The sequence below is a fragment of the Leuciscus leuciscus genome, assembly GCF_965113295.1.
Source record: "Leuciscus leuciscus genome assembly, chromosome: 9".
Lineage (NCBI taxonomy): Eukaryota > Metazoa > Chordata > Actinopteri > Cypriniformes > Leuciscidae > Leuciscus > Leuciscus leuciscus.
The window spans coordinates 10,819,660-10,833,108 of record NC_138733.1 but is presented as its reverse complement, the minus strand read 5'-3'; the positions used below and the strand labels follow the sequence as shown (position 1 = coordinate 10,833,108).

At 42.0% G+C, this 13,449-nt stretch overlaps 1 protein-coding gene across 2 annotated transcripts in view; it reads left to right on the top strand.

Moving 5' to 3' along the window:
- The window catches only part of grik1b (glutamate receptor, ionotropic, kainate 1b), a 48,752-nt gene that overhangs the window by 10,662 nt on the left and 24,641 nt on the right, over positions 1-13,449 (top strand). For both annotated transcript variants that reach the window (XM_082179969.1, XM_082179968.1), the window contains one exon: positions 12,319-12,486. In XM_082179969.1, coding sequence (XP_082036095.1) covers positions 12,319-12,486 — 168 coding nt within the window. The remainder of the gene's footprint in view (positions 1-12,318; positions 12,487-13,449) is intronic.

Here is a 13,449-nt window from a genome sequence, read left to right as displayed (position 1 = left end):
AAGTTAAAAGTTATAAAACAAATTATTATAAAAAATGTAATTCTTAATTCAAATATTAAAATAAAAATTCAAGCAAGCCCAGCCCAGGTGAGAAAAAGTAACGCATCACATTACTTTCCATAACAGAATATTGTAATATTGGATACCTTTTAAAAGTAACTTTCCTCAACACTGCATATAAGATTGTAGTAATTTGTAAAAAAAATAAAAAATAAATAATATTTAGCAGATCCTGAGTGATTACAAAAGTGTTTCAGTTTCACATATAATTTTGCAGCGGTCAACAAACGGCAAGCATGCAATTCACAAAGTTATCTGGGAGTGGTGTAAAGTATTAAATTAAATGTAACTAGATGTACCGCATGGCGGTACAAAATATGACCGCCGCTCAGGCCTGCACTGGCTTTCCACAAAATAAATGACGTGGAGCAATTTGGCTGTATTGCGTGTTTATGTATATACCTAAAAAAAGTAGTAGTATGTGCATGTCTGTCTGTGTGTGTGTGTATGTGTGTGTGTTTGTGTATGTGTGTGTCTGTGCGTGTGTGTGTCTGTGCGTGTATGTATGCGTGCGTACATGTGTGTGCGCGTGTGTGTTTGTGTGTGTGTGTCTGTGCATGTGGATTTGTATGTGTGTGTGTGTATGGGTGTGTGTCTGTGCGTGTGGATGTCAGTGTGTGTGCATGCTTGTGTTTTTTTGTATTCCTGCATGTGTGTGTGTGACAGTATCATCCTAAACCAGCAACCCTTCGCTCAACAGCACCATCTACAGGCCGATGAGCGTACAGTCACTAAATGTGCTCATAAATGAATTTATTTTATACCCCCCCATGGATGAAATTCTACGAAACTTAGCATACCCCCAGAGGATGTCAAGTTAATCATACACATGAAATATGGTGCAGTTCTGAACATCTCAACTGAAGATAGGGGCGATTAAAGCAGAATAATATTGCATTTTCATTTTTTATGGGAGGGGCGCAAATCACAAATGAGTGATTATGGGCTAGGTTGATGTGGGCCCTTAAGACCAACATACCATAAAAATTTCTTCATCCTCGGTGCCACGGTTCAGGTAGTTATTTAGGAAAAAATTCATTTTTTCCACGGGGTGGTGGTGGCGCAATGGATAAGACACATGCCTTTGGTGTGAGAGACCCGGGTTCGAATCCACTGTGAGACACCAATGTGTCCCTGAGCAAGACACTTAACCCCTAGTTGCTCCAGAGGCGTGCGACCTCTGACATATATAGCAATTGTAAGTCGCTTCGGATATAAGCGTCAGCTAAACGAATAAATGTAAATGTAAATTTTTTGGGTTTGGGGGGGCCCAGCGCGGGGGGGGGGGAGTGGCCCCCGGGGACCAAACGAAATTTTTCCGTAAAAGTCTAGTGGGGCTACATGTTCCCAAATTTCATGTTCCCCGGTGTTTCGGTGTCCCTGGTATCGTTGACGAAAAATTCAGTAGATGAAAAAAAAAAAAAAAAAAAAAACCAATCCCTATATGACCGCTTTCGCTAGCGACGGTCATAATTAGTTACTATACTTTACTAAGTACCAAAGATATTAGCAACTTTTACTCTCTACTTGACTACATTTTTGAATAAGTATGTGCTCTTTACTCTAATACATTTGTGATGAATAATGCAGTTACTTGTTACATTTTGTCTGCGTCCAAAAGAGGACGTATTCCAAGGTCTGAGAGCATCAAGGCACGTCCGAATGCAATGTTAGTTTCTCTTCCTGTCTCCTGAGAGACATTCATCTGATGGATATTTGAAGGCAACATAGATGTATCCTTCACTACCTTTGATATCCCACAATCCTGTGCGTTCCATTCTGTGACAGTTGAGCTAGAAAAAAGAAAAATTGGCGTCTGAACGTTGCGTCTGGTCATCAGTTTGTGTGTAAATGTACATTTCTGATCAATGTTTTCCCTTTACGATGTCATTTCTAGTGAGAAATTACTATTATAGTCATAAAATACTATAAAATACTACTTTTCACCAAAGCTCGCTCCATTTTGTTGTTGATCATTAAACTGTCCGAAATGCGCAGACGCTGCCTGTAAAGTCATTTCCTGATAGGGCAGCGAGGCAACAAGTCACTGCCCGAGTTTTCGGACGCATTCTTGCATGGCACCTAACTTTTTCTGCAGCAGTTTATTTCTGTTACAAAATAATATCGCCATCTACAGGTCACTGAAGGAACTATATCTTGTGCGTTTTGCCTGTACTCACCCAAACTCATCAACAAGGCTAGTTTACGTGAATGTGAGTGTATTAGCAGGTAGTTGTGAATCACAGGTAGCCTGGGAAAACCCAGACTACTTCCGGCGAATTTTAATTCTCTCTCCAGGATAGTCTGGAGAAGAGCCCATTCAAACTCATTTCTGTGCCGCCGAAATCACGGCACCAATCAGAAACGTTTGGGGAGGGATTTACATGATGACGACAGCGCAGCGACGCTGAAGGAGATTTCATTACAAAGATGGATGCCGCCGTGGAACATCACTCGTTCGAATCATAGACAGTATATAAACGAATCAGTTATCGCGTCTGTTTTGAGCGATTTAAACTTAAAACCGGAGCAAAGAACAACACTCGAAGCATACGTCATCTCCTTCATCGATCTGATTGGTTTTATGACTATCCAGAGGAATTTGAGCTACGTCGGTTGGTGACGCCCCTTTGGAAATGATTTGTCTACATAGCTTCGCCAGACCCTACACTCAGTTTCAACTGAGAAGGGTCTGGTTTTAACCAGGCTAAATCACAGGTGTTTCATGTATGAGATGAGAACATGACTACAGCCGGTGATGAGGCCGAAACCAGCACATCCAGTGCAACCAGGCTTTGAATCTTTAATTTTACTTTAATTTTTACTTTTTGTTTGATTGAGCACTTGAGCCTAACTGAGACTTGAGAGTTTGTAGGCGTTTAAGAGACTGTTATATGAACCTTGATTTATAGCAATTTTGAGGTGTTCAGTTTTATTTTGATTTTAGAAAATAAACATGTGATTGCTCTCCTCACGAATCAACAGTTTCTTGCTTTTCACTGCTATGTCTCTCAGGTGTTGAGGACTAGTGCATCTTTAACCCTTGTATTGTGTTCAGGTCTGTAGGACTCGTTTTCATGTTTTATCAAAAGAAAAATGATACGATTAATTATTTGTTCAAACTCAGACTCATTGGCCTTGGCTCATTTTCTGTGAAGAATATATATCAGAACACATTTTCAATGACCACACACTGTACAAGTGTGTGTGTGTGTGTGTGTGCTAGAGAGATTCTGTGTAAGTGTGAGAGAGTATGAGTGCAAGAGGGAGTTTTGTGTTTCTACCCCTGCCGTTCCCTTACATGGTTGCAATTCTTAAATGTGATCTAACAAAGGTAAAGAGAAAATATTAACCATATATGCTGTTTATATTGCGTGTAATTGGGATGAAGTAAACGTCTGTTGAGTATTTTAACATAAATTTGTTTGATTGTGTTGAATTAAAAACCCCAAAATGCAGCGGGTCCACCAGACCCACGAACACTGGCTGAATAACAAAAAATATGAACACAACACAAGGGTTAAACCTACATTAAAGGTATAGCGGAGGATTTTCCCGAATTTTAGGAAAGAACCGCCCTCTCCACTTTTTGAAAAAATGCACATGCGCAACACTCCACCTGCTCCCGAGAGGGAACGCCTATTAAACGCTAGCATCGCTAATCATAGCTTACATTAACTTTTACTAGCAGTGATTTTAAATGGATTTCTCCAAATAGCATGCCAAACTTTACCTGTCGAGTAGAAACTTCGCGACTGAGGCATCAGTGGGAAGCCCAACCTGTGCTTTTAGCACACACCAGTGTGTGAAATATTCTCCCAAAAACACTGGTCTTGTTTCTTTCTTCAGAGGCCTTTCTCTTCTTGTCATACAATTCGTACACTTCTCTTGCGACCCTCAGACATTTTGAAAAAACCCGGTGAGAACGGCAAGCTTCAATATACACATATACTCCTGAAAGTGCGCATGCGCAGAAAGGACGAGCGCGGACGACGGCCTTACGTAAACATATCACCAGAATGATTGACACTTAGGTGGACCAATAGTATAGGCTACCCACCCGGAAAAAGAAAATCCTCCGCTATACCTTTAAGTACGAGTAAAATACTTGGTGACTTGAAACTTGTAATGGTGTCATCTTCGCTGTTGTAACAGGGCGAACAAGACGTGAGGCGTGCGGATCCATGTGCAAGCTTTTATTTATAAACATGGTAAACAGGCAAGGGTCAGACAACGGTAAACAGGTATGGTACGGGCAAGACACTAAGAGAGATCCTAGGGCAAGCGTGGGTCTACGATCGGTGAACAATATCCAACAGGGCAAGGCAGAGAGATAATCCAGGTACACAAGCAATGATCCAAACGAGGGGCAAACAGAGTCCGAAGGGCAAGGCAAAGGGTTAATCCAGGAAACACAGGCAGATATCAAAACAGGCAAGGCAAGATTTAAAACAACTGAGTGGGCTTCGTAGAGTAGCTGTCGCTAGGATATGTGCTATACAATACTCGACGATCACAGAGAGAATGTCCAAGGCTTATAAAGAGTGTGTGATTGGGTGATAGTGATTGTGAGATAGTTCTCAGCTGGGAGCGTGATTAGTGTAATCAGCTGTGTGTGTTGTCCGTGCAATGGATGATGGGAAATGCAGTCCAGTGTGCTGTGTGGTGTGAGATTCAATATGATGGAGAAGCGACCTCTAGTGGCTATCGGGCGGAAGGCCACAGACCAGATTCGTGACAGAGCCCCCCCACAAGGAGCGGCTTCCAGACGCTCCAATACAATCCAGGAGGGTGGTGGAGCGGAGGCAGACCCGGGGGCGGGCTGGAGGGCCAGGCCCGTGGAGCAGAAGAGGGCCTGGAGATTGCGACAGGATGGCAGGCCAGGACGGAGCAGGCTGTGCAGGCGACCAGGGAGGAGCAGGCAGTGCAGGCGACCAGGGAGGAGACGACCCTTCAGGCGGCCAGGGAGGAGCAGACGGTTCAGGAGGCCAGGGAGGAGACGACAGTCCATCGGGCGCCCAGGGCGAAGCAGACTTTCCAGGAGGTCGTGCAGGTGGCCAGGGCTGAAACGACAGTCCATCGGGCGGCCAGGGCGGAGACTCTCCCTCGGGCGACCAGGGCGGAGACTTTCCCTCGGGCGGCCACGGCACAGGAACAGACACCGGCTCAGGAACAGGAACAGACACCACCGGCTCAGGAACTGGAACAGACACCACCGGCTCAGGAACAGACACCACCGGCTCGGCGGTGGCCATCTTGTCTGAAGACACAGGTTCGGCGGCGGTCATCTTCTCCGAAGACACAGGCTCGGCAGACGTGACGTGAACAGGCTCGGCGGCGGCCATCTTGTCCGAAGACACAGGCTCGGTAGACGTGACGTGAACAGTCTCGGCGGCGGCCATCTTGTCCGAAGACACAGGCTCGGCAGGCGTGACGTGAACAGGCTCGGCGGCGGCCATCTTGTCGGAAGACACAGGCTCGGCAGACGTGATGTGAACACTATCGGCAGCAGCCATCTTGTCATAAGACCCAGGCTCGGCAGGCGTGACGTGAACAGGCTCGGCGGCGGCCATCCTGTCCGAAGACACAGGCTCTGTGCTGGACAGGACCAGCGATGAAGGCTCTGGGCTGGGAGGAACCAGCGGCGAAGAGGGCTCTGAGCTGGGCGGAACCAGCGGCGAAGAGGGCTCTGAGCTGGGCGGAACCAGCGGCGAAGAGGGCTCTGAGCTGGGCGGAACCAGCGATGAAGAGGGCTTTGAGCTGGGCGGGACCAGCGATGAAGAGGGCTTTGAGCTGGGCGGGACCAGCGACGAGGGTTTTGTGCTGGACGGGACCAGCGACGAGGGCTTTGAAAACTCTGGCTCGGGGAGAACGACGCTCACAGACTCTGGCGGGCAGGCGACTGGCTCTGGCTCTGGCGGGCAGGCGACTGGCTCTGGCGGGCAGGCGACTGGCTCTGGCTCTGGCGGGCAGGCGACTGGCTCTGGCTCTGGCGGGCAGGCGACTGGCTCTGGCGGGCAGGGACTTCGACGGAAAGAGACTCTGGAACGGTGGTTTTGGCAGGATGAGACCCCATTCGGCCGATCTTCTTGGCCCTCCGTGCTGACATGAGCGGTGGGTCCATCACGCTGGACATTAATCTAGGACGTCCAGAGACCAATCCGGTGATGGGCCTGATGGGTGGCATTACGTGATCCTCATCCGCGACACACACAGTGAATAGTGAGCCAACAGTCAAAGCAAAATCAAAAAAAGCACTCAGTGATGAACGTGGACCCTCATGTCTAAGCTGAGATTGCAATGGTTGATTAATGCCATCACAAAAAATCTCAATCAAGATAATGTCCGGTAAATCAGAATAATGAGCGAAGGCTAAAAACTCACTAATATGGTTCTCTAGTGATCGTGAGCCTTGTTTGAGGGCAAACAATAGTCTTGTAGTGTCCATACCTGACAAATGTCCATCTGAAAAGTTGCTGGATCCTTGTGCGGTCGAGTACTCTGTAACAGGGCGAACAAGACGTGAGGCGTGCGGATCCATGTGCAAGCTTTTATTTATAAACATGGTGAACAGGCAAGGGTCAGACAACGGTAAACAGGTATGGTACGGGCAAGACACAAGAGAGATCCTAGGGCAAGCGTGGGTCTACGATCGGTGAACAATATCCAACAGGGCAAGGCAGAGAGATAATCCAGGTACACAAGCAATGATCCAAACGAGGGGCAAACAGAGTCCGAAGGGCAAGGCAAAGGGTTAATCCAGGAAACACAGGCAGATATCAAAACAGGCAAGGCAAGATTTAAAACAACTGAGTGGGCTTCATAGAGTAGCTGTCGCTAGGATATGTGCTATACAATACTCAACGATCACAGAGAGAATGTCCAAGGCTTATAAAGAGTGTGTGATTGGGTGATAGTGATTGTGAGATAGTTCTCAGCTGGGAGCGTGATAAGTGTAATCAGCTGTGTGTGTTGTCCGTGCAATGGATGATGGGAAATGCAGTCCAGTGTGCTGTGTGGTGTGAGATTCAATATGATGGAGAAGCGACCTCTGGTGGCTATCGGGCAGAAGGCCACAGACCAGATTCGTGACAGCTGTAAGGTATCTGTACCTTTTCTCAAGTATGGTTTTCAGGTAGTCTTTACAGGGTCTGCTGGGAAACCTATGCAACCACTGTTAAGTATTACCAGATATAAACAGTGAGAGTTTAAGAAGGAAAATACTTGTTTTACTGGAAGTAAAATTGAAGGATGACTCCAGGTTGTTCGTCAGGTGTTCGTTGGGATCGGTGGGTTTTCCCTGATTATTCCGAGCATCAGCATGAAGCTCATGTCAACATCGGCTCCACGCTGGTACACCATCTCAGAGAGGTTTACATGCAGTGTCTTGTGGAAACTGGTCACTTTGAGGTACTTTGCGGATTTGCCATTCATGAGGTAGTTAATCTCAAAATGGTGAGTGCAATGTGTTTACAGACGTGGATTAGCATGTGCACAAGGTGACTTTGAATTTGTAGAGAGCTTCCGGAGAGTAAACAAGCCTGTAACGGTTTGATTGCTTTCTTAACTCCTGATGCAAAAGCAGGTTTGATAGTAAATGTGCATTGGATAAGCCTTTTTTATTTGAAAGATATGAGCGTTAGCTTTAGGTTGTTCTCATGGTTTCAGACTGGTTTGTACTGTAAAGTATAATGGTACTGAATTATTGCTATTTGCATATATCATGTACAGTATTTCCAAGCTCAGCAAAACCCTTTGTGTGTTTGTTGGCCCGTGTGAAGCATTGCTGCCCTGTGAACCTTGACGGTGCATTTGTTTCTGAAGACATTGGCTTTACACACAGCTCTGAGAAAACCAGGTGCCTTAACCAGTAACCCGGCAACAAGCAGATCAGGATCAGGACCCGTCATGGTTGACTTCCTCGCTTCCTGAGAGAGAAACTGCTCTTATTTAAAGGGTTAGTTCATCCAACAATGTTAATTATGTCATTAATTACTCACCGTCATGTCGTTCCAAACCTGTAAGACTTTCGTTCATCTTCAGGAACACAAATAAATATATTTTTGATTAAATCTGAGAGATTTCTGTTCGTCCATCGACAGCTACACATCTGACACTTTGACGTTTCAAATAGTTCTTAAAAAGATCATAAAACTGAAGAGATTCGATCGCTTTATACTGTATGATGAACATATAAAAGTCTTTGAACAAAAGTCTTCCAAAGATGAACGAAAGATTAATTCTCGTGTTACGCAGCACGTTTGAGCTTCAGCAAGAACCAATGAGGTTCATTCTCGTGTTACGCAGCACGTTTGAGCTTCATCAAGAACCAATGAGGTTCATTCTCGTGTTACACAGCACGTTTGAGCTTCAGCAAGAACCAATGAGGTTCATTCTCGTGTTACGCAGCACGTTTGAGCTTCAGCAAGAACCAATGAGGATCATTCTCGTGTAACGCAGCACGTTTGAGCTTCATCAAGAACCAATGAGGTTCATTCTCGTGTTACACAGCATGTTTGAGCTTCATCAAGAACCAATGAGGTTCATTCTCATGTTACACAGCACGTTTGAGCTTCATCAAGAACCAATGAGGTTCATTCTCGTGTTACACAGCACGTTTGAGGATCATCAAGAACCAGCGAGGTTCATTCTCGTGTTACACAGCACGTTTGAGGATCATCAAGAACCAGTGAGGTTCATTCTCGTGTTACACAGCACGTTTGAGGATCATCAAGAACCAATGAGGTTCATTCTCGTGTTACACAGCACGTTTGAGGATCATCAAGAACCAGTGAGGTTCATTCTCGTGTTACACAGCACGTTTGAGGTTCATCAAGAACCAATGAGGATCATTCTCATTTTACGCAGCACGTTTGAGCTTCAGCAAGAACCAGCGAGGTTCATTCTCGTGTTACACAGCATGTTTGAGGATCATCAAGAACCAATGAGGTTCATTCTCGTGTTACACAGCACGTTTGAGGATCATCAAGAACCAGCGAGGTTCATTCTCGTGTTACACAGCACGTTTGAGGATCATCAAGAACCAGTGAGGTTCATTCTCGTGTTACACAGCACGTTTGAGGATCATCAAGAACCAGTGAGGTTCATTCTCGTGTTACACAGCACGTTTGAGGATCATCAAGAACCAATGAGGTTCATTCTCGTGTTACACAGCACGTTTGAGGTTCATCAAGAACCAATGAGGATCATTCTCATTTTACGCAGCACGTTTGAGCTTCAGCAAGAACCAATGAGGATCATTCTCATTTTACGCAGCACGTTTGAGCTTCAGCAAGAACCAATGAGATTCATTCTCGTGTTACGCATCACCTTTGAGCTTCCTCAAGAATCAATGAGGTTCATCCTCACTCGTCAAGCAGGTTCGGTTGAGCTTCTGTTAATGTTCGCTGATCAATGTTTAAATGTAAATGAAAGCCTAAATTCAATCTGTTCATCATATAAAGCGATTGTGTCTCTTCAGAAAATGTGGACAAAACCGCTCAATTGATATGGATTAGTTTTATGATCTCTTTCTCTTTATGAACTTTTTGAAGTGTCAAAGTGAAAGTTGTGAAGCTGTCAATGGAGGGACAGAAAGCTCTCAGATTTCATCAAAAAGATCTTTATTTCCAGAAGATGAACAAAAGTCTTACGTGTTTGGAATGACATGAGGGTGAGTAAATGATGACAGAATTTTTGGGTGAACTATCCCTTTAAGTCTGAAATAGAAAACCGTTTAATGAAATAAATAACGAATGCTGTAGTTGCAGAGCTGCTCTACACTAATATTCTAACATAATCTGGTTGATGAAGAATGAATAAGAGAGTGTGTGATTGCGGTCATGTATTTTCCTTCAATTAAGGGCTCATAGAGGTGTTTATGTATTGCTAACCCTATACCAAGTATCTTAAATTGTCATATATTCAAAATGAGCTAAATATATGTCATGCACTCTATGGTTCTGTCCAAAAACCTATAGTGATCTTCCTTGCTGTATACTGTATACTTCTAAGGCAACATCCTAAATAAAAAAGAACATCATAAGGATTATTAGGAGTATTATTTTGAACACCATAGATAGATAGATAGATAGATAGATAGATAGATAGATAGATAGACATACAGACAGACATATAGATAGATAGACAGACAGACAGACAGACAGATAGATAGATAGATAGATAGATAGATAGATAGATAGATAGATGGATGGATGGATGGATGGATGGATGGATGGATGGATGGATGGATGGATGGATGGATGGATGGATGGATGGATGGATGGATGGATGGATGGATGGATGGATGGATGGATGGATGGATGGATGGATGGATAGATAGATAGATAGAACATTTTATAAGTATGTTTGGTATACAAAGATATTTAGCTGTCTGTTTTTTACACAATGCATTCTTTGTTAAGTAAATAATGTAATTAGTTCATGCAGCATATCATAAGATAAAGCATCATTAAATCAAACGTGGCAGCTGAACAGTGGAACGATGAAGCTGTCAAGACCATTGAAATGAATTTGAGCGGTTCCACAGGAATAATTTGAACATCTGAAGCTTTAGTACATATTTGATTTTCATGGCCTTTTCACATAAGCCTGTAAGAGGTTCTGCTCGAACAGCCACAATGAAATGTCATTACCTTGAGCTTACCGCTGAGAAAGTCTGTATTTTTATCCCTCCTGTGAGAATGAAATATTCCCCACGGAGGAGAGCAGCTCCTGCGTGGTGTGGTTTGCTAACCGTAATTAACCCTGGTGTTTATCGGGCTGGATTTGAGCGTGTTTCACCCACACAAGGGTCTCTCAGTGGAAGAAAAAGGTCATTCACAATCAGAGCCCAGAGGGGAGGTCTTGCCCTCTCGTTCTTTACCTCTCTTCTCTTACAGCATCAATCACAATCTCTCCAAAAAAATCCTGTTGAAGTTGTTTTTCGAGGTGCTCGCAGCCAATCGCTGGCGTCTGAGGGATGATTGTTCCAGAGTTGTCATCTTTCAGACAGACGACTGAAAAAACAATGTGCTGATTTAATGTGGTTTGTGGGGAACAAGAAAGGTTAAAGAACAATTTTTATTGAAATAACTATTTCGGTCAAATATCATGAATATTAAACAATAGATTTTTACTCATCGTGACTCAATAAAATGACTAACTAAACAAACTGTTCTGCCAGAAGCCCAGTTTATCCCATATAAATGTTTTGTTTCACTTAGGGCAACAACTGTGCTATATATATATATATATATATATATATATACTGTATAAATATAAAATTAGGTCAAAATTATTGTCACATATACAGTACATGCAAGTCATGAACTTCACTGGAGGTTTGTCAGGTTATATCAGATGTACATTATTAACAGGATATTTTTAAGGACTGTAACTGTTTGTCCTTTAATTTGTTTGAAGAATGGAAATGTTAAACCTTCATTTGAAATGCTGGTCAATTCGCTTTCACGTAAAATAAAGGTTACAAAAGGGTTCGTTTTTTTCTCACAGTGATGCTATCAGAAACATTTTTGATTCCTCAAAGAACATTTCAGTGAAAAGTTCTTAAAAGAACATTTGAATAATCTAAAAAATTTGTTTTCTTTTTTTCAATCTAAAGGACATTTTGTCCAATGGAAACGTTCCATGAATGTTAAAGGTTCTTCACCATAGATGCCAAAAAATAACGTTTATTTTTTTTGGCATATAGTCAACAATGCTTGTATGTTGTGCATTTATCATCACACTACTGTATATATGTGTTTTCTCTGAAGTTTGACTAATAATCATTTAAACTTGTGCTCCTGTACAGATATGCGTGTATGCTGTGCACTAAAGCAGATTTTGTATTTGTATTGTCGTATTGTGTCTGTAGTTGTCGTGTAGATGTAAGATCATTTAAGGATTAGAGACGTCATGACCGAAAATTCATAAACTGTTTTGTGCTGCCGCAGCTTGAGAAAACAACAGAGATTGTGAGACAATCAGTATGGCTCTTATCTTAGGGTAATAACTGTTTCAATTGCAGCATTTTAACCTTCACCATACATGTACGTTACCTTATTGGTTTCTGTGTTTCAACTTTTGGAGAAACATCTTTTCTTGAATGAAGAACTCTAATTCTTCTTAGTTGACACACAGTAAAAGTATAGAGCTATAAAATGCATTTGAGACATTGTTGAGATCTGTAAAGGACATTTGAGATTACTGATGTCTTTTTTGACCAAACAATTTTTCCTTCTTCTGTCTATGCAGGGGGGATTTTCGAGACACTTGAGAATGAACCGATTAGCGTGGAGGAACTTGCCTTCAAATTCGCTGTAACCAACATTAACAGAAACAGGACTTTAATGCCCAACACCACCCTCACCTACGACATCCAGAGAATCAACCTGTTCGACAGCTTCGAGGCCTCCAGACGAGGTGTGATTCTTACATTTACACGTTTGACAGACACTTTTATTCAAAGCAACAGGATCAGTTCATGCATTCCCTGGGAATCGAACCTATGACTTTGGTGTTGCAAGCACCATGCGAGCTACAGGAATGGTAGCAAAGGGAGCTCAAAGCAAATCCTAATATGATTATATACATTGTGTATTAAACTATTAAAAACATATCTGTTAATTAAAATAAAGCTTAAATAAAATAAAATATAAATATTAGTTTATAAAGTAATATAAAAATTTGAATTAGAAAAAGGTTGCTTTGGAAAGTTATTAAATAATTTACTGGAAATAAATAAAAACTAAAACTAAATCAAACTAAAACTGAAATAAAAATAATTAAACCTAAATAACAATATTTAAAAACGTTAAAGTTAAGCTAAAATTAACATGAAAAATAAAAACAAAAGCTAATTCAAAACAGTAATAAAACTCAAATAAAACAAAACCGGTGTTACTTGCCATGAAAATTACTAGAAATTTTGGAGTGAAAATTGTTTCTACACCAAAAAAAAAGGTTCTGTGTACCTAGTAGTTTATTTTATATAATTGCATTTGAATATACACTGTAAAAATTATTTGATCGATAAGTTATTACAATATATGTTTTTCCGTTACTTTACCTCATCAAAATAAATGAACCAATTTCAACTTCATTTTTTTTAAGTTGTATAAGATTCAACAATCTTAGAAGTAAAGGTTTTTTATTGCCATCAATAGTTCCATAAAGAACCTTTCAAATCCATGGCATCTTTTCAAAGCATAAAAGGTTCTTTATAGTGGAAAAAGATTATAAAATGTTCTTCACACTAAGAAAAGAATGTTTTGGGAATCTTTTTGGAACCTTTAATTTCAAGAGTGTAGGCAAGTTTAAAAAAAAATGAGTTGAAATGACTTGAATGGCCAGTTTGATTATACTTAAAACATTTAAGGCAGCTGA